This window comes from Uloborus diversus, chromosome 5 (assembly GCF_026930045.1).
Source record: "Uloborus diversus isolate 005 chromosome 5, Udiv.v.3.1, whole genome shotgun sequence".
NCBI lineage: Eukaryota > Metazoa > Arthropoda > Arachnida > Araneae > Uloboridae > Uloborus > Uloborus diversus.
This window is the reverse complement of record NC_072735.1, coordinates 126,970,244-126,993,964: the sequence shown is the minus strand read 5'-3', so window position 1 is coordinate 126,993,964 and position 23,721 is coordinate 126,970,244. Positions and strand designations below refer to the sequence as shown.

Here is a 23,721-nt window from a genome sequence, read left to right as displayed (position 1 = left end):
AAAAAGCAATCATCATTTGCAAAAATCGAAGAAAATTGACCTTACATAAGACCCCCCCCCCCCCCCCCAAAGAAAAGAATCATCAGTTAGCCAAGGTTGAACGTCGTGGCCTTCAGAAGATGAAGCTGGAAAAGATGAATTATGTATTTTCTGCACCGCTCTGTATCTTGAATTGAAATCTGGAGAAGGGTGGATACAACGCTCGAGCTGCGAGGGTGGGCTCTTGAAGCCTGTTCCAAAGCAGAAGAAGACGAGTTCTGTGTTATGTAATTTTTCAAATTCACAATTAAAAAGTTTATTCGTATAAAAACGTAACCTATTTTTGTTCCAAAAACTGAATCAAAATTAAAATCAGCAAAAACCTAATAACATACAAATCCCTATCCCTTTTTACCCACCCTCGGTAGGGTAAAACGGGATATTACAAGACTTTGTGAAACCAGTATTTTCAACATAAATATTATTGAACAAATGTGACAGAGGTATTTTAAGTAGTTGAAAAGGTGTATATTTTTAAATTACGTCTATTACAAGACTTTGTGAAACCAGTATTTTCAACATAAATATTATTGAACAAATGTGACAGAGGTATTTTAAGTAGTTGAAAAGGTGTATATTTTTAAATTACGTCTAACTTTGGAATGTACCTTGTACACAATCTTTACTAATAATAAAGCTGAAAGTCTCTCTGTCCGGAGGATGTCTGTAGGATGTCTGTGACGCGCATAGCGCCTAAACCGTTAGGCCGATTTTCATGAAATTTGGCACAAAGTTAGTATGTAGCATGGGGGTGTGCACCTCGAAGCGATTTTTCGAAAATTCGATGTGGTTCTTTTCTATTCCAATTTTAAGGAAAAAAATATCATAAGATGGACAAGTAAATTACGAAATTTTCATAACGTGGAACCGTAACATGGGCACAAGCCAATTGGCGAGATACGAAATTATCATAACGTGGAACCGTAAGATGGGTACAAGCCAACTGGCGAGAAAATTAACCATACATTATTTGTAAATATACAGGCGAACCAAAAGACCTTTTGATTTTTCTATTACGGGCAAAGCCGTGCGGGTATCACTAGTAAGAAATAAAGCGAAAAATAGATAAGCTATCCTGTTTTGGGGTACTTTCCCCTATTATTTGTAAAACACTTCGTATTTTTTAAAGTTTTCTTATCTGCATTGAAAAAACAATAGTTAATTTTCTGCTACCCAGGAAAGCAAATCTTTGGAAAGTAAATCCAGGAAAGCAATCTTTGCAATTTGCAGCTCAAGAAAAAAATAATAGATTCCATTCTTTCAGTCATCACAAAGGGAAAAAAATACCAGCCCACACGGATTGAATTCTGTTTAAAAAAATACTGCTTCATCTAAAATTCATTACCACTTTGACATTTCAAAACACAGGAAACATTCTTAAGGCATCCTACTGCAAAGTTCTTCTGAACGCTCTGTAGTCTATCTTTAGAACTCCGCTGAAGGAATTGATTTTAGAAACCGCATAATAAAATGCCTGAAACGTGTTTTCGACGTATCACACAATGAAAATAGTTCTTTTGCGGTTCGTAAATGCGTTTTATGTATAAAATGTTGAGATTTAAATTTAAAAATAAATAAATCTAGTTCAGCATCATTTTTGGTTGACTTAGCGCTAAATATTATCCCAAACGGAGAAAGTGAATGTTAACGTGTAAAAGACCGGAATTTCTATTTTTAAGTTCAGTTTTACATTAAAAAAAAAAGCCACAGAAATGATATGAGCAAAACTAATTGATAAAATTAGTTTAAAGCGTAAAAGCAAGCACGTAAAATTGCATTAAAAACAAAGGATGATTTCTTTTAAAATAAATTCAATAAGATAAAAATGTTTAAAGATTTTGTTTCAATTTTCATTTTCTTCTTCTTTTTTTTTCTAGTATTTCAGTCATCTTTAAATTCATTGTCTTTTTTTCTGGCTATTCATTGATTTGAAATTATCTTTTACTCTTCATATAAAAATAAACAGTTTCAATATTTTTCACGAGTTTTAAAAATTTGAATACCAGAAATATGACAATTAACAAATTGAGAATATTATTTTGATGTCACCTTTACTATCACTAATAGGGCTCTTTGTTTCACAAAAATTGATTTTGTTTTGTTGTCCATGAAAATTATTCAATGGCATACCAATGCAGGACTACTAATGGCACAAAATCAATGCATCCAAAATCGTTATGATCTATTCAAGACTTTTTTTATCGTGCAGAAATTTATATTCTATCTAGCAGAACTAATGGATGGGATTACGGGTGCAATAAATAGAAGCTTAACTTCGTTACCAAATTTATTTCGAAGGGACAGTTTCTCTGTAAAATGCAGCGTGCCAGTTTCAATGAAGTTTTAAACATTTATTTGGGGTACTCATACTGTTAGATTTCTAATTTCAATAGGAATGATTTTCGTTTCTTGTGTTGACTAATTAAAAGTTTCCCTCTACGAAAATCTAATAAATTTACTTTATAAATAATATTAACTAATAATAAGTTGACTATAAACCACTGAAATACTGCCCTGTTTGACAAAAAAATGAGAAAAATATACAGAGAATAACTTGATCGTTGTCTTTCGCTTCCTCGGGTAAAGTACCATTTTTAATTTGAATCAGTATTAGGATTATCGTGGAGTAACATCCAAGTCTAAAATCTCCACTTGAAGAGGGCCATTGTCACTGGGGAAAATAATAATAATAATAATAATAATAATAACAATTAAAAAACAAAAACATTTTACTTCGATTTTTTTTCTTTCTATTGAAGAGGAGAAATAACTAGAGGTGGGCAATGTCGTTCTTTTCAATGATCCGTTCATCAGAGGATCGTTCATTATTTTGATTCGTTCATTTAACTCGTTCATTTGAAAGACTTCGTTCATTAAAAAAAGTTGCAGGCGATCTCCCTGCACGACATACTCACGTACATTCAATATGTTTCATTAGATCAGTAATATTCTTTGAAGGAAAGATAACCAAACTTGTCTAAAAGTAAGAAAATATGCCTATGAAAAATGAATCAAAAAACTTTATTCAGGTTTAGATGCAATAAGCAATTATAGTTCCTTTTATAAGATATTTCTCAGTTGCCGAATGGTAAGATATGTTTTCCATTCCAAAAACCGCAGGTTGCATTTCAGGATGTCAACAAATTAAGTCATTAAATTTTTCCAACTACAGCACTAGAATGGGCCAAAAAAACTGAAAATCTGCAGGACACTTAGTTCGGAAAACTTGTGACTCCCTAACCCTAATTGCTGTGCAAAATTTGGTGACTCTGAGGTAATGTCTTCTGCTCTGGCAAGAGACTTGAATTTTTGAGATTTTTAGAAACACGTCAAATAAAGTAAAATTTTCCAAATTATGTTAAATTCCGCTGAGCTTTAAATCTTAGCGCAGCATTTTTTTAAATTTCCTAACAGAAACTACTGTATAAAATTTCAAGCCTGTGAGTTATTTTTTTTTCTACTCTGTCAAGAGGTCTGAACTTTGAGAATTTCATAAAAATATCCTTAAATTCGAGTGACGCATTACAAAGTAACTACATAAATATGCTGCATTGCTTCGAATTTGTAATCACATCAACGGCATAAAATCACCCCTTGATCCAGGTGTTTTCTTTCAGGGTTAGGGTGAAGAGGGTCAATGGCCCCCTTTACTTTAAAAAAAAACGTAACGTTTTTACATGTAAGTGGGAGTGATTTTGTAGTTTTTAATAAAATTTCATTGAGTTAACGCCCTTTATCCTCCCTTGAAACTATTGAAATAACGGGCCTGTTTTGAACTGAAATAGGCTCTATTTCTTTGTTTACACTGGGAAAATGATAAGGATGACATAAGGAAGTGAAATATTGTTTTTTATTTTCAGTAGTAAATTTGTACCTCCAAAAAATGTGGAAAATTTTCACTTCTTTTTTCATGTGGCAAAGTAATAACGTAATATATTTAAACGATAAATTTTCTATTCGAATATTAAAGATGTTTTTATCAAACAAATGAGTAAATTAAAGAAAGATTGAAAAAATAAAAATAAAATGAAACAAAAAACGAATAAATAAATAAATAAGTTAATAAAAGAGAAAAAATAAATTAGTTGTTAATAAGTTAGCGAATGAATAAATAAATAATGTAATTATTAAGTGAAGGAATAAAAATTAAATAATTAATAAATTAATGCGTACGTAATTTAATAAAAGAATGCGTAAGTAAATGCAATTAACTATTTCACTTTCCCTTCTCCCCGGGTCGGGCACATCTATAAGAAAGAAAAAAGCCTTCGAAGGATCACTAATATTTAGCCAGTACGGGGAACTAAGAACGGCAATTTTATAACAGAAACAGTCTAAAACTTTTAAAATAAAACTTACCGCCAATGTAAATCCGCTGCTTAATTTACAAGTGCACATATCGGCTGGAACGCAAGTTTCGGCATCTCTCGCTAAGGTTGGATAAACGCATTTTTCTTTAACACAACCAGGAATGCATCTTTGCCCCTCACTGCACACCCCTTGATTTTTTAGATCTGTGATGAAAGACTGGCAAGCTTTGTCACACTCGAAAGCACATTCATGCCATTTTTCTCCAGGGGAACAGGTCACTGAAAAATGCATTATTATTTATTATCCAGGTTCAAGGGATTAATTTTGAATAAGTTAGTGAGCGAGTAAGAGAGATAGAGTAAGAGAGAGAGAGGAGTTTTTTCTGAGTAGATAAGAGTAAAGGCCTGACTAGCTCCCACCACCCTGAGAGAAACCAGTTTTAGTGCCAATTTATTATTAACGATAATAATTTAAAATAAATAATAATCCAAAGATCAAATAACCAATAATAAAAAAAGAGTGTCCAAATTCATAACGTGATTAAAGTACACTTTAAAAATTTGCAGGTGTATCCTAAATAATTTGAAGTAGAGCTTAGTATGAAGTTTTTTAGCCTTTTCTTAAACAAATTTCTTCTATTTATGCTTTTTAAACATTTGGGTAGGGAAAAAGTAATGAGCTTATGGATGAAAAGACATCCCACAAAAGTCAAGAGCAGATAAGCATGCAGCTTAAAAGATAAAAATAGCGGTTTAGCCAAACACCAATGAGAAAATTATAAACCGATCAGGAACCAATAGGAATGCATGCAAAGGCCAAGAGCTTTCTCTTAGGTACAGTAAACCCAGAAAGAAAGAATTCAATTCGACAAAGATTAAGCCGAAGCTTAAAGAAAAAGAAAATGTCGGTAACCGTGAACCGCAAACAAGGAAAAGCTGAATGGAAGAAAAAAACACCACGAAATATTGACACCCCCCCCCTTTTCTTCTATTTATCTTTATTTTTACTTTTTTCGAATATTTTTGTTTCTGTTTATTTTATTTCGTGGTGTTTTTTTCTTCCATTCAGCTTTTCCTTTTTTGCGGTTCACGGTTACCGACATTTTCTTTTTCTTTAAGCTTCAGCTTAATCTTTGTCGAATTGAATTCTTTCTTTCTGGGTATACTGTACCTAAGAGAAAGCTCTTGGCCTTTGCATGCATTCCTATTGGTTCCTGATCGGTTTATAATTTTCTCATTGGTGTTTGGCTAATCCGCTATTTTTATCTTTTAAGCTGCATGTTTGTCTGCTCTTGGCTTTTGTCGGATGTCTTTTCATCCATAAACTCATTACTTTTTGCATTGAAAAAGGCGTTCCCTGTAATGCCGAAACACGTGTATGCTGTAATTGGCAAATCTGTGCTTTTTTTAACGTTGTTTTTCTCACTTTATTGTTCAGCACAAAGGTATTTATTTATCTTATTTAGGTAGGGAGTTCCATTATCTTGATTCAGTTATGCGACTAAGCAACAGCTTTACTTTAACATTTTCACGGTTTCTTGTGGGGTAAATATGAATCATTTCCTTTATTGTGAAAGCGTCCAAATTAAATCCCAATAAAAACACCTACATTACATTCATAAATTTGAACGATACATTGAAAGAACATTAGATTTATATTGATTGTCCTGCATATGCTTGAAATCTTGATGTGCAATGGCGTCTCGGAGATGTCACTGTGTCTGTAACGATACAGTTGAACTTGCTTATAACGAGCACGAAGGGACCGCGATATTTGCTCTTTATAACCGAGTGCTCGTAAAAAACAAGTTCGTGAAAAATGATAAAATTTCGTACATATTTGCATTTTTTACCCCATATTTCTGAACAGTGCGAAAGAAGTTGCTTAATTTGATCCAAACAATTTTACTATTTTTCTTATTATGTGTTATTAATTAGGGAGAATACGTCTCGAAAACAGTTTTAAGTTTTGAAACAAACCAAAGTTACTGAGTGTGTTGAGGGTTTTTCGGTTTCAAATTCTTCTGACTTATCGTCATCTTCGTTTCCATTATTTTTTCATCTGTATTGCTCGAATTGAAGCTACAATATCCACGGAAGTGATAACATTGGCTTCAAGAAGTATACAATTTTCTAAAGCTTCTCCATACCACAAATTAGAAAAAAAGGAGCCGTCATCACTTAATGATCTCTTGATTTCATGATTCATCACCAACTTTTGGAGGACTTCATAAGATTGAAAGAATTTTTCCAAATAATAAGCTAAACTGGAAGGCAATAGAAATTTTGTGAATTCCAAAAATATTGCTCGCTTTACGTGGGGTTTGCTCGTTAAAAGAGACTTATACTCCCATAAATTTAACATTGTATCAACCAAACCTTTCTGACTTCCTTGCTAAATCCGGGTTTTCGTTCAATCAGGATTCGTTATGAGCGAGTTCAACTGTATATGAAATGAATGGCGTCAAAGAGTCTACTGTGGCACTTGAATTGTCGTCTTGGAGATTTCAAAGAGTCTGCTATGGTACATGAATACATGAAATGAATGACTGCTCGGAATCTACTGTGACACTTGCATTACTTTCTCAGAGGCATCGAAGAGCCTGTAATTTCACATGAAATGAATGACGTCTCGGAGTCTACTGTGGTACTTGAATGGACATCGCAGACATCAAATTTCACGCTAGCACATGAAATGAATGACGTCTCGGACTCTACTGTGGTACTTGAATTTATGTCTCAGACAGCAAAATCCACAATAGCACATGAATTGAATGAAGTCTCGGAGTCTACTGTGGCGATTGAATCGACATCTCAGAGGCACCAAAACTCACAATAGCACATAAAACGAATGGCATATGCAAGACGTCCTTATGTTTCAACGGTTTTTATGTATTAAAAAGTCGACGTATTTTTAAGTGCTTTTATTAGTGTATTAAAGCGTAAGCATTCAGAAGTTCAGTTAAAATGTTTTATCACTGACCTTCTTCATGGCACTGGCAGTACACTCTCATCTCATAATCTAGGCAGTCGCCATGCGTTGTGCTAGAGTTGCACATCAGTCCAAAATTTTCGTTGCAAATTATATTTTGGCCACTGATTTCCGAAGGTTCCTGGGTTAATGCAGTTCGGCACTCAACAGTTCGTATGTGATCAATAGGACACTGAACACGACGATCTGATACCAGTTTCTCAATGCTTTCTTTGTCGTTTCCGTCCTAAAAGTAATCGGTAGCAAACATTATTAATACATTTATATCAAAGCTTACATTAATTTTATTTAGTGTTTTCGAAAGTGTATTGTATCTAAATGAGGTGCAGTGATTAATAAAGGGAATATGTGCCCTTTTGAATTTTCTGCACCCTTCCTACGCACACAATAAAATCAAGTTAAGTGCATAACAGAAAAGGGAATGAGTTACTCTTTTCATTTTAATGATTTCTTAACTGAAGAAGGTTGGTACGAGTATATTTGAACAGTATTGAAGTAAATTTTTGGGATAACAATTTATTTGACTCAAGTGCGATTTTAAAACCTTACAATTAATGTTTTTTCTGAATCTTAGTAAACTCCCTCTAAGTAATTATCCGCGAGCGGATTATCCGGGAGTCAATCAACGATCAGGAACAGGTATTTTCGTAGCAAAAAACAAATACCAATGGCTGTTTTTTTTTCGGTCGAAAAATAGTAAATTTAAACTCAGTTTTTTTGTTTTATTTGTTTATTCGCTTGTTTATTTATTTATTTGTTGCCCTTTCTTCATCGTACATACACTTGTTCTTTATTGATGTTAAATTGTGTTGGGGCAAAATACAAAACGTTTTTACTGTACTACATGTACTTTCACTGTTTGTAGAAAGTACATTGTGCATAAATACAGCCAATTTTTTGAGGAAGAACAATTTTTACCTTATGAGTCACTCATTTTACCCTTTATGCGGTTTATCCGTGATATTCACTATCCGAGGCACCTGCGCTGCTCAATTCCGCGGATAATCGGGAGTTTACTGTACTTGAGATAGGTGCTTTCATGAATCGTAACTTTAATTTTTCTCTGTAATTTAAAACGTGATACATGAAATTGATGCAATATTTACATGTTATTTTTTACGAATAAAAACACTAATAAATTTACAGGGTTTCAATAAACAAAGAGGAATTGGTGGATTAGAGACCGAGGCAAGAACTGAAAATTATAACTTAAATACTGAGAAACATACAGAACATGAGGGAAAGAAATTATAAGAAACAATATTATTTTTTTTCACCACCAATTGAAATCCTGTACAGCCATCTGGCTCCAGAATTAGCAGCTCTTGTTATCAAGACTTTTGGAAGCATCTAAACCTTTCGCACTCTGCACGTCATTAGACACGAGAATGATAACAACATTCATTTTTTTGAAGTCGATTTTTGAAAGGTTATGTTTCCTAACTCTCCTTTATTATATGAATGGTACCGCATATTTTATTGATCACGCATCTGTGTTTACATCTATCAATGATTTCCTGACATGGTTTTATAAGTAAAAAAATAGATAGTTCTATTAGCGTTTTTACAGTTTGTTTAATCCTGATATTTTGTACTTTGACCAATTTTCTAAAAAATGCAGTAAATTCGCAATAACTCGAAGTCCAATAACTCGAATATTACTATAACTCGAAGTTTTTATCAAGTCCCGACCCCTTTGTGTTTAACCTTATGCTAATTATTCTCAATATCTCGAATTTAACTTCATTTAACTCGAAGTTTTTTTAAAGATGACTCGAAATTTATTTCGAAAGAACGAAAAAAAGAAACAAACAAACAAAAAACTATGAAACAAAAATTAATTCACCTTCGCTTGCAATTCCTGCACAATAGACCTCCAAAGCAAGAAGAGCACCTGTTGAGCCAATGTGCGATGAAGGAATTACACGTGCAGAAATGAGTTAGCTTGTTTTCTTTAGTTGTACTGTTCTGTTTACATTTTGACATGTTGCTGGACTACCCCCCGAATTTGCGTTTAATCTGTCAAATTGTCAAGTCAACTGATTGTGTTCCTTTAGTCAAAGGCTGACCTAAGTTGAGTTCCCTTTATTCTTCAGTTCGATCATTTGCTGATCAGTTCCTGAGAGACAGAGTGAATATTCTTTACTATTAAAGATGTCTAGGCAAGTACTGTCAATGATATTAAAAGAGAAACTTCTTAAGCTGTAGAATCCATGAATCTGAATTTTAAACGAATGAAGATATGCACCTTTCCTGAAGTAGAATCAGCTCTCTTCAAGTGATTCCTGCTGTATCGAAATCAAAACCATGCTTTTAATTTTTTTCTCTGAATATTTTTGATTAAACTGTGCATATTGTGCTTAAAAACTTTTAAGTTTTATAATTTTGCCTGTTATATAGACACATTAATTAAAATAGTCGACGGTTTTTAATATTTTAATGTCGAAAACCGCAAAATTAGCGGTAAGTCAAACTTTTGATAAGTCGAAGTTTTTCGTCTGTCTTTTTAGATTCGAGTTATTGCGAGTTGACTGTATGTGTGTATTTTTTGTCCTTTGAACTGTAATCCTTTTCCAAAGTTAGTGCTTCAAACTTTATGAAACACATTTTTTTTCTCATTTCAAATTGATCAATTTAGTTTGCTACTCTTCTATCGTCGGATAGTTGCTTAAGCAGCAGTATTTTGCATAAATTTCGTTAATTCAATCTTCTGCAGAGCTTTATGTCAAAAACTCAAAATTTTTCCATAATGCAATTATTTATGGTAACCCGAAACATGCGCACAATAAAGTTCTGTACTTTAAGAATATTATTTTACTATTCATGCTGCAATGGTGGCAAAAAAAAAAAAAAAAAAAAAATCCTGGACACATTTTTTTTCTTCTTTCGAATTTTTGTGCTTCACATAATTTATAGCTGTGAAATTAACGTACTACTCTCTTAACTATCGCTATTGATTCTATAACTTTTTTCATGCTGGTTTAAAGTCTGTCATCAATTTTTTTGATACCTCAAGCACGTTGTGTAGTACATATGCTTGCAACAAGAACGTGTAGTATGTACTGAACAAGACAATACAAATTTACATAATTATTACCTAGTAGTACGACACAAAATTCTTAAATTATGGTGCATTAATTATGAATTTTGATGATTGCATTGCTGTTACAGGTTTAAACATTAATACTTTATGAACCAACAATTTAAATAACAAGAAATACCTTTGTGCTTGAAAATTAAATAAATAAATTACCAACGTTTAAATGTACAAAAATTTCAAATTACTGCAAAGTTTTAATTTTTGCGCATTAAAACGTTGGCAAGTCATTTATTTCATCATTAGTTTAACTAACAATTTGATTTAATTACGTTTTACCTTGGAATGCACCAATTCGACAAGAAGTCCCTTCGAGACAACATTTCAGTTTAGTGAGTAGCAATAGTTGAGATAGCAGGACAATTTCATAACGAAAATTTAAGCATAACACTAAAACTTGGCAAACAAATGAGTGTATTTACGACTTTTTACAACTTCTGTTTACTACCTTATGATTTTTTTTATCGGAAAGCTAACAGGAACATCCCATGCTTAAACAGAATTCCTCACCAAAGATACTTTATTGTTAGCTAGTTTTATAAAGTGCAGTCTTAAAAATATATCCCAAAACAGCAGTCCTGACTTTTCAAAAGCTGTTCAGAGATCAATGTATCCACGCATATTGTTAAAAAGAAGAAAAGATCAAAGCTAAGAGCAAGTCAAGCATTCATATGGAAACTGATGACTCCAGTAATATTCCCTAGTTTTCAAAAGACTAGGGGACATCCTGCGGGAGGAAAGCCATAAGATGAGGTTGCTTCTTGTATATTTTTGCAAAGAATATTTTCTGAATTTTAAGGAGAGTTGAGGGGCAATTCTTTTTTTCTCTTTTATTCGTATTTTTATCACATGACGTTTATTTACTTTTCAAATTCACTCTATTTTTTCTAACTAAAAAACCGTTCAAGGTTTGCACAAAAACATATTTTACAGTTATAAAATTAAAAATCATAAAGTTAGTATTTTATCTTTAATTTACGAAAACGTAGTATTTTATCTTTAATTTACGAAGTTATTTTCTTCCTAAAACATTAACTCATACCAGTAACCATTTTCATTGTATTGATTAATTTCAGTGAGCAATTTAATCCGATTTTGTGCAAATAACAATTGACTATGCATTAAATTTCACAAATATTACAAACAATTTATTAAAAATTGTTCTACTTCCATAAAAATTGGTCTTTAAAGCTCCCTTATTGCTAAACACAATATTATTTTAATTGAAATTCAAAGAAGTTGAATGCAATATTTTGAATGTGAACGGTTCAACTTTTATCAAATACTAACTTTAAATACAACAATTTCAAAAATGGTGAGAAACTACTCTTATTTGAACATATCGCAGAGTCAAAATGGCTCCAACGATGTGGGTTTCAAATTTGAAACATTCAAATACTCAAATCAACAAGTGCTCATTTTTGAGGTATTTGTGCTCAGTTTTGAATACGTAACAATTTCAAAACTAAGTATTAATCGAGTTAGTACTCGCTTTTGAGTATGAAATAATTTCGCACACTATTTGAAAATATGGATACTCATATTTGAAACAAAAGGTTCAAGAAAGTTTGAAAGCATAAATGTACTCATTTTTGAAAAACTTAATTTTTCTCAGTGCTTTAATTTGGAAATGACAGCAAGCAAATAAACCCGTCCAGCTTTCTGATAACATGATATTTCATAAAAACAAAACAGAAAATCAACTGGATTCAGAAAAGTGAAAAAAAAAAAAAAAAAACTAACAATGTTTAATAGCAGATTTTCAGATAACTGCAGACCCATACTAAAAAAACTGTACTAAAGCTGTACTAAAAAAATTAACAGTACGATACTTAATAATGAAACTTTACAATTCTAATTAAAGGTACTAATAATTTCAGTTTTTCTTCGTAGATCTTTCCAAAAGTTTTAATTGCCTATAACATCACCAAACATGCTAGACAAAGAGCTTACGTTATCTTCAGGATTTATTGAGTTAACCCACTCTGACCATCCGGTGAATTGGCATTCTTTCAGAAGCATAGCAACAGTTGGTGTTGGTGAAAAACTGGTGCAAGGTACTCCTATGCAGTCAACGTCTCCATTCCGACAGTAACTAGTTTTAAAAAAGAAAGTAAGAATTACACCCCCGTTGTATGAAATTCAAAACTATCAGCCTAACTTCAGGCAACACTGTAAAACTTTTTTTGTAACCTTACTCCACATAATCGATGGCAGTTTAACTGCCTCCACTGCTGCGGAGTAACTTAACTAATATAACTGGTGTAAAGTTACACAACGCTTGTGGAAGGTTACACCTTGGTAATGTAAGTACAGCGTAACGTTTCACACATTTCTGCGTAAGGATACGCCAGAATTTTCTGTATGCTTACAAAAATTAAGCTTTCATCCGACTTTCTTCAACGATTTATCAAGTTGCTTTTTAACAACCAATGTACACCAATTCATATTTATTTATTTTAATGTACAAACAAGACATTTTTATTGCTCTAAGAGAGGAAATGACCAGAGTAGGGTCCGAACCCAGAAAGTGAATCTCAGAGAGGTCCGCTCCTCTCGGCCACCAAGGACGTATTTTGTTTCGCTAATAAGAGTTTACCTGATCTGCGCTGATTCTGATCTTTATGCATGCGCTTTGAATTCTACTGAAAACATAGTGCAATGTTCCTTCAACAATTTGAGTTTTTAAAACAATGATTCTACACACTTCAAAATTCGTGCAACGTTACACTAATTAATATTGGTAAACTTACACATTTTTTTTTTACAGGGAAGATTATGGCTTCCTCTACAATTCATTGATCAGTGCGTTTGTCCATCATGAACGGTCCACATTTGACCGAGTTTTTGCGAATTTTACTTGACTGCGAAGATCAGCATAAGATTCAAAATCATGACAACTAGAAGAGGAAAAGGGCGGTGAGAGGGAAAGCTATTTTACCTTAACACGCCGATTCTCGTTGCATAGACTTTTATTACCAAGCTATGGCCTATATAAGGTTAAGTGGTAAATATATAACCTGCCCAATATTTAAAATTTCAAAAATTACGAAGTTTTATTTACTACGTGTTACAGTGCACTATGTGCCATTCCAAATTGAATTAGGTAAACTATTTCGTACCATGACTGGCAACTATCTCCGGTAAGTCCATTTGGTATTCTCTCCCCTTCTTTATAAGGTGTTCCATCGATGACAATGCAAGGTTTTTCTTGGCAAGTTTCTTCGGGTACACAGGTGAGGTTAGTCGCACTTAGATATACCTCTCCGGCAGGACATGGTTTTGTTTCACAACCTTCGATACAAGGTTCGAGTGAACAGGTGTGTTTTTCAGGGGGTTCCAAATAATTGTCACAGTTTATTGGTGGACACAACGAGATGCATGGGCTGTAGTGGTCGCATGCTTCACACTGAATGGCTACAAAGGAAAAAGGAGTGTACAGAGTTTAAGACGAAACAATAGCTAATGCAATGAAAAATGAGAAAAGACACATGTAGATTAATTTTGAATCTCGGAAATAAAAGTGTGTACTATTTTTTATTGTATGTCTTGATTAATAAAAGAAAAAACTTCGGTCGACTTCGGTGTCAGTTTGAGGACTGTTAGTAAACGGTTCATGATTTTTTAAAAGTTATTCTAGCAGTAGACAAAAGACAAACACATATCCGTTAATAATAATTCAAAAGTTTCTGGATTTTTTTTTTCAAGTTTTATTTCATAAAGAATAATTTTGCAGCTATTTACCAATGACTGCATGCAAATAATAATTTTCATTAAAAAAATGTTGGGAAATTTACCATCCCTGAAAAAGAAGAGAGTTCGACCATATTATTTGTAATAGTTTTCACGTATGAAGCTCTTAAAAGTTGGTAAATTTCCTTTTAGAGCATTTTTAATAGTATCACTTGCATTTTTTAAAAATATATTTTCTCTTTCAAAATTAATGACATGATGCTTACTTTTTATTTAATGACTTGCTAAATACTAAGATAAATAATTTTTCTATAAGTAAAAAAAAAGTCATATTATTATCTTTTTATATTTCATGTGACATACCTTTACAGTTTTATCCACACCCAAAAGATTGAAAATGTTGAAAAACTGATATTCATTTTTTAAGTGTTAACATCGGGTGATGAGCCTTTAATTTTTGAAACAAGTATGAAAAATAATCAACAACACTTGTTAACTATGTACTTTATGTTTCCCTTTCCATTTTATAACACCAAAACTTTGACGGGTTACTAATTTCCAATAAAATAACTTTCAGTAATTCATAAAAACTGATTATAATGTGGTAAGCTAATCAAAAAATAAAACTTCCACACATACATTTACAAAACATACAGTTTGTCGAACTATTGAACGTGTTATTGTCAAACATTTTCTCTTCAAGCACGAGAGCTAGATCTCAAGAACAAAATAAAAATTGCATTTGTTGGTAATTTCTAGAGTCCAAACAGATTAACTCGATGAAAATTGGTATAGCTTGACCATGAAAAGAAGGCGGATGACCTTTGAGCAAACTTGTATCATTTGTAATAAGTTGTCTGTTATTATTTTGCAATAGATAGGATTATCGAGACCATGCCTCTTACTATTCGTTGCTCTCTGTCAGATTCTACCTATTACAAATGGTACAAATGATGTTTCGCTTCAAAGCCATTTGCATTCTTTTCGTGGTCAAGCTTTACTAGTAAAGTGTCAGTGCAAATTGCTCAAGGCAGGTAAACAAAGATCTTCCTCATTACTTTGAAATTCAGATGTTTTCTTTGTTAATAATAAAGCTCAAAGTCTCTCTTTCTGGACGTCTGGATGTCTGTGACGCGCATAGCGCCTAGACCGTTCGGCCGATTTTCATGAAATTTGGCACAAATTTAGTTTGTAGCATGGGCGTGTGCACCTCGAAGCGAATTTTTGAAGATTTGGTTTTGTTCTTTTCCGATTTCAATTTTAAGAACATTTTCCGGAGCAAAATTATCATAAGATGGACGAGTAAATTACGAAATTATTATCACATGGAATGAGAGAGCGGATAAACATAGCCAATTGGTGAAAAATTCATCATCCATTGTTTGTAAATATACAGGCGAACCAAAAGAACTTTTAAATTTCTACTACGGGCAAAGCCGTGCGGGTGCTACTAGTAAAAATATATAAAACAATATTCTGTTATGTCGAATCAACAATCTAATTTCAGACTGTGGTTGAATTGTTTCTTATACTTTATTTTTAGTGAGCTTAATACTTTACTCGCGTATTAAATGTGATCCTTTTTTAAGGAACTTGCTCAGTATTTTCCAAAAATGTCACATTGTTCTCTTACAGCATATTTTTTTAAAACCAATGTTTTAAAGATTTGTTAAAGAATTGTTACATATAAGGTAATATACAAAATAAACTAAAGTAAAATAAAGCATATTAATATTTTGATTAACTCGCCACAGATTTAACATTAAAGTTATATCACGTGTTAAAAAAGAAAACTAAAGGATACGATCTATGTTCTGTTCTTACGGCATAAATCCTGAGAACGCCATGAAATAATCACTCCATTTCTAGCGCATTTTTGTGCGTAAGCAGACACTACAGCACACAAACACTCGCAGTCACCTCCAGAACTGCAAGCGCAAGCATCGGTAACACACCTGCAAAAAAAAAAAAAAAAAAAAAAAGGAACCATAACTTAAAAAAAAATGTATCGTAAAATACTAAACATTTTTAAGAGAAATGAATGAACTGTTACTTTCGTAAAAAAATCATATTCTTATTTCACCAATTTAGATTCAAGAGTCTTATTATAAGGAACGCTATTCAATTTAAAAAGATCGTAAACATAAAAAGGCAAAATCAAATTTGGCGACAGGTGAGTTTCTAAATGTTTCTACCAGAAATTTTGAACCGTTACTAGCTTAAAAATTTAAATTTTGTTTTCTACTAAATACATGTTAAGAGACTCAATAAAAGAAAAGTCATTTTTTTTTTTGGAAACTGTTAACACAAAAAAGTAATAACAATATTTTGTGACAAAATAATAAATTTAGCACATATAGCTTTACCACTAAATAAAGGCGAATTGTTATTTGCTACGTTAGTTTTTAACCAAACGTAGTCATAAAACGATTTATTAGTCAATGGGTGTATAGAAGCTCAGAAAAATTTCGAAACTAAATAGACAATTTTACACATAAAGTATCTATTTATTTTTTACAAATCTTTCTGCATTACGCATAGCATTGCTTGTATACGTGCCTAAAAGATTTCTTCTGTTTTTTTCTGAAGCAGATAAGTAATTAAATATATCGCTCGTTTGGCAGAAGAGCATAATACGAAAATTTTAATTTTCGCTTGAAGGGCTGGCTTCAAATGACGTTATTTTCTTTGGAAAATAAATGACAGACTTTTTTTTGTTCTAATATTAGCCACTGGAGAGCACAGTAAATTTATTTTTCTTACTGCAAACGACCTGATGAGTAAAACTTCAAATGCTTCTCCTGTAAAAATTTCATTTCTTCGTATTGTGGCACTCTTCTTCCGAATGAGAGGTATTTTGTTTTATTTATTTCTAATATTTCTTCTTATTTCACTTATTATCTTTTACATTATTTCAATCATTCATCATTTATAAGATAATAAAAAATCTATTCAATTTCATTTTTTAAACTGAATCCAAAGGGAAATACATTTCTGCTAAAATGACTGTTAAATTATTCCATGAAAACTTACATTGTGTTTAGCAAAAATGAAATAAAATGTTTAGAAAGAAGAAAAAACACTTAAATGAACTGTAGCCATAACTAAAAGAAATAGAATGCACTTAACACTTATTGTTAAAATTTAATTCATTAACCACAAAGAAATGAGACATACTGCCCTGAACTACTTTCACTTTCATCCCACTATACAGCAAACAGAGAATAGAATAAAATACATTACTAAAAAATGCTTGATTTTTGCTCTCTGTATTTGCGGAAGTTTCTGGAGCATTTTGAGACTGAAGTTACTACGTCTTACAACTCAGTTTCTTCATGTTTGTCTCCAAACGTCGCTTACGTGAATGTGGGGCAAAGTGAAATGGTGAAATATTTACTCTCTTTTTAGCGCCACTTACATAGTAATATTTTTACTATGTAGTAACACATGTAGGCTATTCCAGTCAAGAAAAAAATTACCTCTTAAAATCAAAGAACGTGATAATATTCAAACAAACAAACCATTGATAAAAATAAGTCATATTCAAAAATTATTTTTGCTCTTATTAAATGATAAAGTTCTTGTTATTAGCATTTTAAGTATTAATTGAGGCCTGCTAGTATTCGGTTCAGTATTTTTTTGTTTAATATTAATGACTTCCGTTATCAAATGACTTGCGTTTTCATTAATTAGTTCTTTCATTTACATTTCTCTATTTAACATGTCATTTATTCATTCATTCAGTTATATTCTTTTTCATTCACTATTTTATTCATTTATTTTTTCTCATATATTAAATAATGAATTTATTTATTTATTCGTTTATTATTTTATTTTCTTTTCATTTATTCAATTATTCTTTTATTTACTTCATCAAAAATATCTTTGACAATCGAATAGAAAATATTTCGTTAGAAATATTTTTAATTTTTCACTTTGCCGCATGAAAAAAAGGGGAAAATTTCCACCTTTTTTGATGGTACAAATTTACTGCCAAAAATATTTAAATAATGCTTCAATGCAAGTTTTATTACAAAATATATTGTTTTTGCTTTATGTACCGTAATATGCAGAACAAATTTCCAATTTGTTTAATTGAAAAAGTAAGTAATTTTAATTATTTCACTTTTCCCCACATTTCAATTCTTGTTTGTTTTGTTCATTTTTGAAGAAATACCATTTAAAATAAGATCAAACGCTGTTGCATTTGAAAAGTCACCCACATTATTTTCATTACAAAAACTGATTAAATGAACAAAAATGGTCATTTCTTTAGAAATTCCACATGGTGTTGTTGCTGTTTTGTGCCAGCTAGGCTAGCAATTTCGGGTGCACTGCTTCACTTTGCCGACTGTACCATAATTTGGTGTGAAGTCCGACTTCCACAGTTGACACATGCCGTAAGGACCCCGTTTATAGGGTAAGAAACCACTCACAGCATAACAACACATTCACACAAGGAAAGGACAAGGACAAGAGAGAGAAATGCGGTGCAGGAGTTGTTTATCATGTTTTATCCGGGGAATGCAATTTCAACTTCCTGATAGACTCTTTTTAATTACTTTCCTTTGTTTTTGGGGTGTCGGTAATCGGGGAATTTAAGCGCTTGGGGATGTTTTCGCTAGGCGCCTTGTCGGCATTGTGTTTTGAAAGGGGATTTCGTTTTGCCGCCTAGTAACCCCTTGTTTTTCCTTTGCACTGCGAAGGCTACAGCGAGTTGTTATACCGCGTATATAAAGTGTTGGCGCTTTTTCTTGGCATTAATTCCCTACTTTTCCCGTAATCAAGGTGAGCGATTAGGAAGTTTCGTGAAGTGTAAAACCCCCGATCCTATGTCGAGAAGGCCTACCAATGACAGATAGGACGTGGTGAGTTATTAACAAAATGAATGACGGCTTGGAATTCCACGATATCGTGTGTGTTATATCACAATGTGAGGCAATGGTATAGTCTTTAAACAATGTGTTGGTCAAGTATTTAAATGGAATAATGGAATAGAATGAAGATGATTGAAAGTTATGTTTGTCTTTAAATAATGATGTTACATGCATACCACCACCGATCACGGCCCATCTACCACTATTTTCACTGAACCTGCAGTACATAAAGTACATATAAGCCCGTGCTGGCATTCAAACTCAGAATCTCTCCATCCGCAATCAGACATCTTTGACCGTAAGACGGTGGTCAGAAAATTCACATTGTAGTTGCCACCGTACCTATGAATCACGTTTGTTATAAACACTTCTGATTCTATGGAGCGGCTGATTCAATAAAGCGGCTAATTCAAGCTGGATTTAACTCTGTTTTTGAAAATTTGATTCATTAAAGCGGTTGATTCAATTAACCATTAGTTCAATTAACCGGCGTCCACTGTATTAGTGCAGTTAAATACAGAAATATGATTATCTTTACTAATAATAAAGCTGAAAGTCTCTTCGTCTGGATGATGTCTGGATCTCTGTGACGCGCATAGAGCTTAGACCGTTCGGCCGATTTTCATGAACTTTGGCATAAAGTTAGTTTGTAGCAGGGGGGTGTGCACCTCGAAGCGATTTGATTTGTTCTTTTTTTATTCCAAGTTTAGACTATTTTCCCGAGCAAAATTATCACAAGTTGGACGAGTAAATTACCAAGTTATCACAACGTGGAACCGTAACATGGGCAAGCCAATTGGCGAGAAATTCATCATGCATTATTTGTAAATATACAGGCGAACCAAAAAGCATTTTAATCTTTTACTACGGGCAAAGCCGTGCGGGTACCACTTGTACTAATAATAAAGCTGAAAGTCTCTCTGTCTGGATGTCCGGAGGATGTCTGGATGTTTGTAGGATGTCTGGATCCCTGTGACGCGCATAGCGCCTACACCGTTCGCCCGATTTTCATGAAATTTGGTACAAAGTTAGTTTGTAGCATGGGGTTGTGCACCTCGAAGCGATTTTTTTGAAAATTCGATGTGGTTCTTTTTCTATTCCAATTTTAAGAACAAAATTATCATATGATGGACGAGCAAATTACGAAATTATCATAACGTGGAACCGTAACATGGGCACAAACCAATTGGCGAGAAATTCACCATACATTATTAGTAAATATACAGGCGAACCAAAGGACCTTTTAATTTTCTACTACGAGCAAAGCCGTGCGGGTGCCACTAGTGTACAATTAGAAGCAAAATAAATGCAATTTCGCAATGATGCAACCCTCTTTCGTCAGTAACTCAAAAGATTATTTTTACCAAATATGTCACAAAACATGAAAAGTTTGCAAATATATTCCGTCAAAGCCGTGGTAATTGTGAAATGTTTGTTTAAGAACTTAATCTCCTTGCGGCAGAGTTCAATTGAGGCTAATTAACATGAATTCTCGAGTGAGCATTTCGTTGTCTGATTATGAATAACATTGCTCATTTTCACTCGCTTTCAGTCTGAAATATAAAACTGAAAGTATTTTAAATCTTCCCGAATTTGCTTACTGACAGTTCAGATTATACATGCAGAAATTTGGGTGACATTATTTTCGAGAAAATATCAGAACACTTCCATTAAATATTTATTTCGTACCAAAGCTAATGCAATAAGGACGCTCCCTCGTCATTACAATTACTTTACTGAACTTGATTTAAAATGACAAGAATTAGCCCTTGAAGACTTATTAGTTGGCGTTTTGCTGATCATATCTGGAGAAATGCGTTCAAGTACACATTTTTAATTAGCTCTGAAAATATTAAATTACTCCAAGCTTGTAAAATATTTTTTGATGTTTTGAGCTATTGGTTCAATTGCAAAATGTAATACACGAGATTTTAAAGAGTTAAAAAATTAACTGTTACATTACAGTAGACCCTTGTTTTACGTGGGTTTATTTTACGCGGATTTGATTAGTAGCGGTTTGAGATTCGACATCTTTATTTTATTTTATACGGATGCGGCATTGAGAACAGATAAAGTTTTTCCCTCTTTCAAAATCCAAATTCCTGAGATTGCTGGTTCCACAGAACATTCCAGAAATAAAGTTGAAATCTCACTCAATTCAGAGCTCACTGAGAGAAGAGCTTTCAGAAGTGTCAAAGGAGAACGAAGTCAACGAGGATACTGCCATCGATGACACACAACCAAATGCTTTCACACTGAAAGTTTTGAGCTATTCTTTGATAATAACAAATGATCTTTCTGATTTACTGTTCCATTAAACTTATGATAAATATTTATCTATCACTAGGAACAGAATGCAGTATTTTTTTTTTTTCATTTATGGAACTTAACCCCTATTTTAACATTACTATAAAGTCCTAATTTACGGGGTTTTGATTTACGTGGTTTTTCCGTGAAACGTAACCCCTGCGGAAAACGAGGGTCTACAGTATTCTGTTTTACTTTTTTGAGGTTTAATTCAAACTATTTACGATATTCAGAATGATCATTTTAGTTTTCGGAAGGAAAACTAATGCTCCTTTTTTTGGGCATTTCCATCTTTTCAGATGTATTCAGGTTGTGTAATTTCTTACTAATTGTTTCATGTAATTCTTATATTTTTCAACCTATTCAACTAACGTCAAAGGTTTCATTAAACCTATTGAATGTCAATGTAATTAATGCCAGTGCCGCTCAGCCGCACATCTTAATTTTCATAGTTTTAAGAGGAGGGATTGATCAAGAAACTTACGGCTTTGCTTTTCAAAATTTCTAATGCTTACATCTATATAGCGAATTCAAAAATCGAGCAACATCAACAATGAAACTCGTGTCATAGCATGATAATTTGATAATATTGTTTGGTAATGTTTGTCATGCAGGAAAATGCTTTATTTTGAAAAGGCCGAACTTTATCCGGTCACTTAACACTTTTACTGGTGAAACTGTCATTTTAGGAGAATGAAGAAACGAAAAAGTGGTCGACAAGGAACGCTATCTACTGGAATTTAGGATTAATCCACTGTAGTTGGTGTTAAAATTTCAACTATCGAAATATCACCAAAACAGGCAATTGCTTTGTTCAAATGTAGAAGCAATTTTCTCTCGTCATACCTTGACGGACGATTTTCTAGCAGTAAATATAATATTTGATTCACACATTGTTTCGTATCGAGTGCCCCGATAGTATGTTTTTGTTATATTTATAGAGACGTACATATATAAGACATACTAGAATAAAATAATCAATTCTCACTAATTCCTAGCTCACTTATTTCTAACTTTCCGCCTTTGTCAGTTTGCTCAAGAAAGTTCATGAAGAACCGTATTGGATATTTAATTTCAAGCTGTTTAACACATATTTACAATATGATTTCTTTCATTACGTTACCTTTGATAGTAGTCTTCTACTTCGACAAGGTGATGGCAAGACTCAAACTCATCGGATCGGAGAACACTGCACTTGTGCCTTGCCCAAGCCCTTCTTTCCGGATTCTTCTCGCATGCGTCCTCCGGTTTGGAGGCAGGACGACAGAACTTGTGAACCCTCCAACTGTCGACAAAATCTTTGACCAGGACTAAAGGAACACCTCCGGAGGGTGGCTGGAAATCGTCTGAAGAATCTGAGTTGAAGTCCCCACAAAGACCTTTTAACTGTATTGCAAAATTGTAATAAATACAGTGCAAAAGATAGGTGAATCAAAGAATGATCAGTAAACGAATGTTCATCTTATTGTTAATTCTTATTGATGCAATAAATCATCCTTCACGGAACACATGAAATGCTATAAAATTTTTTTATTCCTTCTAATATTTCCATACTCTGTTTTAAGGTGTCATAGTTAATAATGATATGCCTAGAAATTTGGAAACTGAGTTCTTGTCTTAATAAATAACATTATTCAGCAAAATTCAGATTCAAAATGAAATCTTTTGTTTTCTTGCTTTTCAGACTTTTAAACGAACTTCTAATTTTCTGATGAAAAAAAAAAGTAGAGTCGTCATCGCTTAGAAAAAGCAAGTTAAGTATGTAAATGGTACTTTTTAGATACAAAATAAATAAGGGAAAAAGTTCATAATTGAGCTATTTTCATTAAAATGGGTATCAAATGCCACTTTTGATGACTGATGACTAGCGGCATAGCCCATAAAGAAGCTAAGAAACATTATGTCATTGTCATTCCACGATTAACAAAAAAAGGCCAAATAATTGAACATCCGAAAAATGCATGAGGATGAAAAATATCATCAAAATTAATGTACTCGAAGGTAAGCGAAAGAAAGTATTTCTGACAATTCTGATGTATTATTTAACGATTATGTATTTGCTTGTATCATCATATTTGCAACTCAGTCAGACTAAATTAAGTCCAAAAATGGCAATTTTAAGGTTATTACTACTTTTTATGCAGAATCTTATTCCGCATCAAGTTATCACAACGTAATTATATTTAAAAAAAAATCTTTTATAATTATTTACCAACTTTTTCCATAAGGTATTAAATAATTTAATTGGCTGCTCTGATATTGTTGATTCGATCCAACTTGCTGTCCCAAATATGACTCTTAGGAGTCGTTCATGTTTTAAAAATATTTTTACCAGATTTAAATTTGTTGATAATTTTTGTCTTTTTAGGTTTTACAAACTTTTTAACATTTATTGTCGTGATTTAG

General features: G+C 32.7%; 1 protein-coding gene across 1 annotated transcript in view; it reads right to left on the bottom strand.

Annotated features, from left to right (window-relative positions):
* Positions 1 to 23,721, bottom strand: part of LOC129223130 (uncharacterized) — a 408,522-nt gene that overhangs the window by 191,437 nt on the left and 193,364 nt on the right. Inside the window, exons 30-35 of the mRNA XM_054857696.1 lie at positions 22,439 to 22,701; positions 15,956 to 16,086; positions 13,561 to 13,855; positions 12,392 to 12,533; positions 7,333 to 7,567; positions 4,399 to 4,628 (exon numbers count right to left, since the gene is read on the bottom strand). Of these exons, the coding sequence (XP_054713671.1) occupies positions 4,399 to 4,628; positions 7,333 to 7,567; positions 12,392 to 12,533; positions 13,561 to 13,855; positions 15,956 to 16,086; positions 22,439 to 22,701 (1,296 nt within the window). The remainder of the gene's footprint in view (positions 1 to 4,398; positions 4,629 to 7,332; positions 7,568 to 12,391; positions 12,534 to 13,560; positions 13,856 to 15,955; positions 16,087 to 22,438; positions 22,702 to 23,721) is intronic.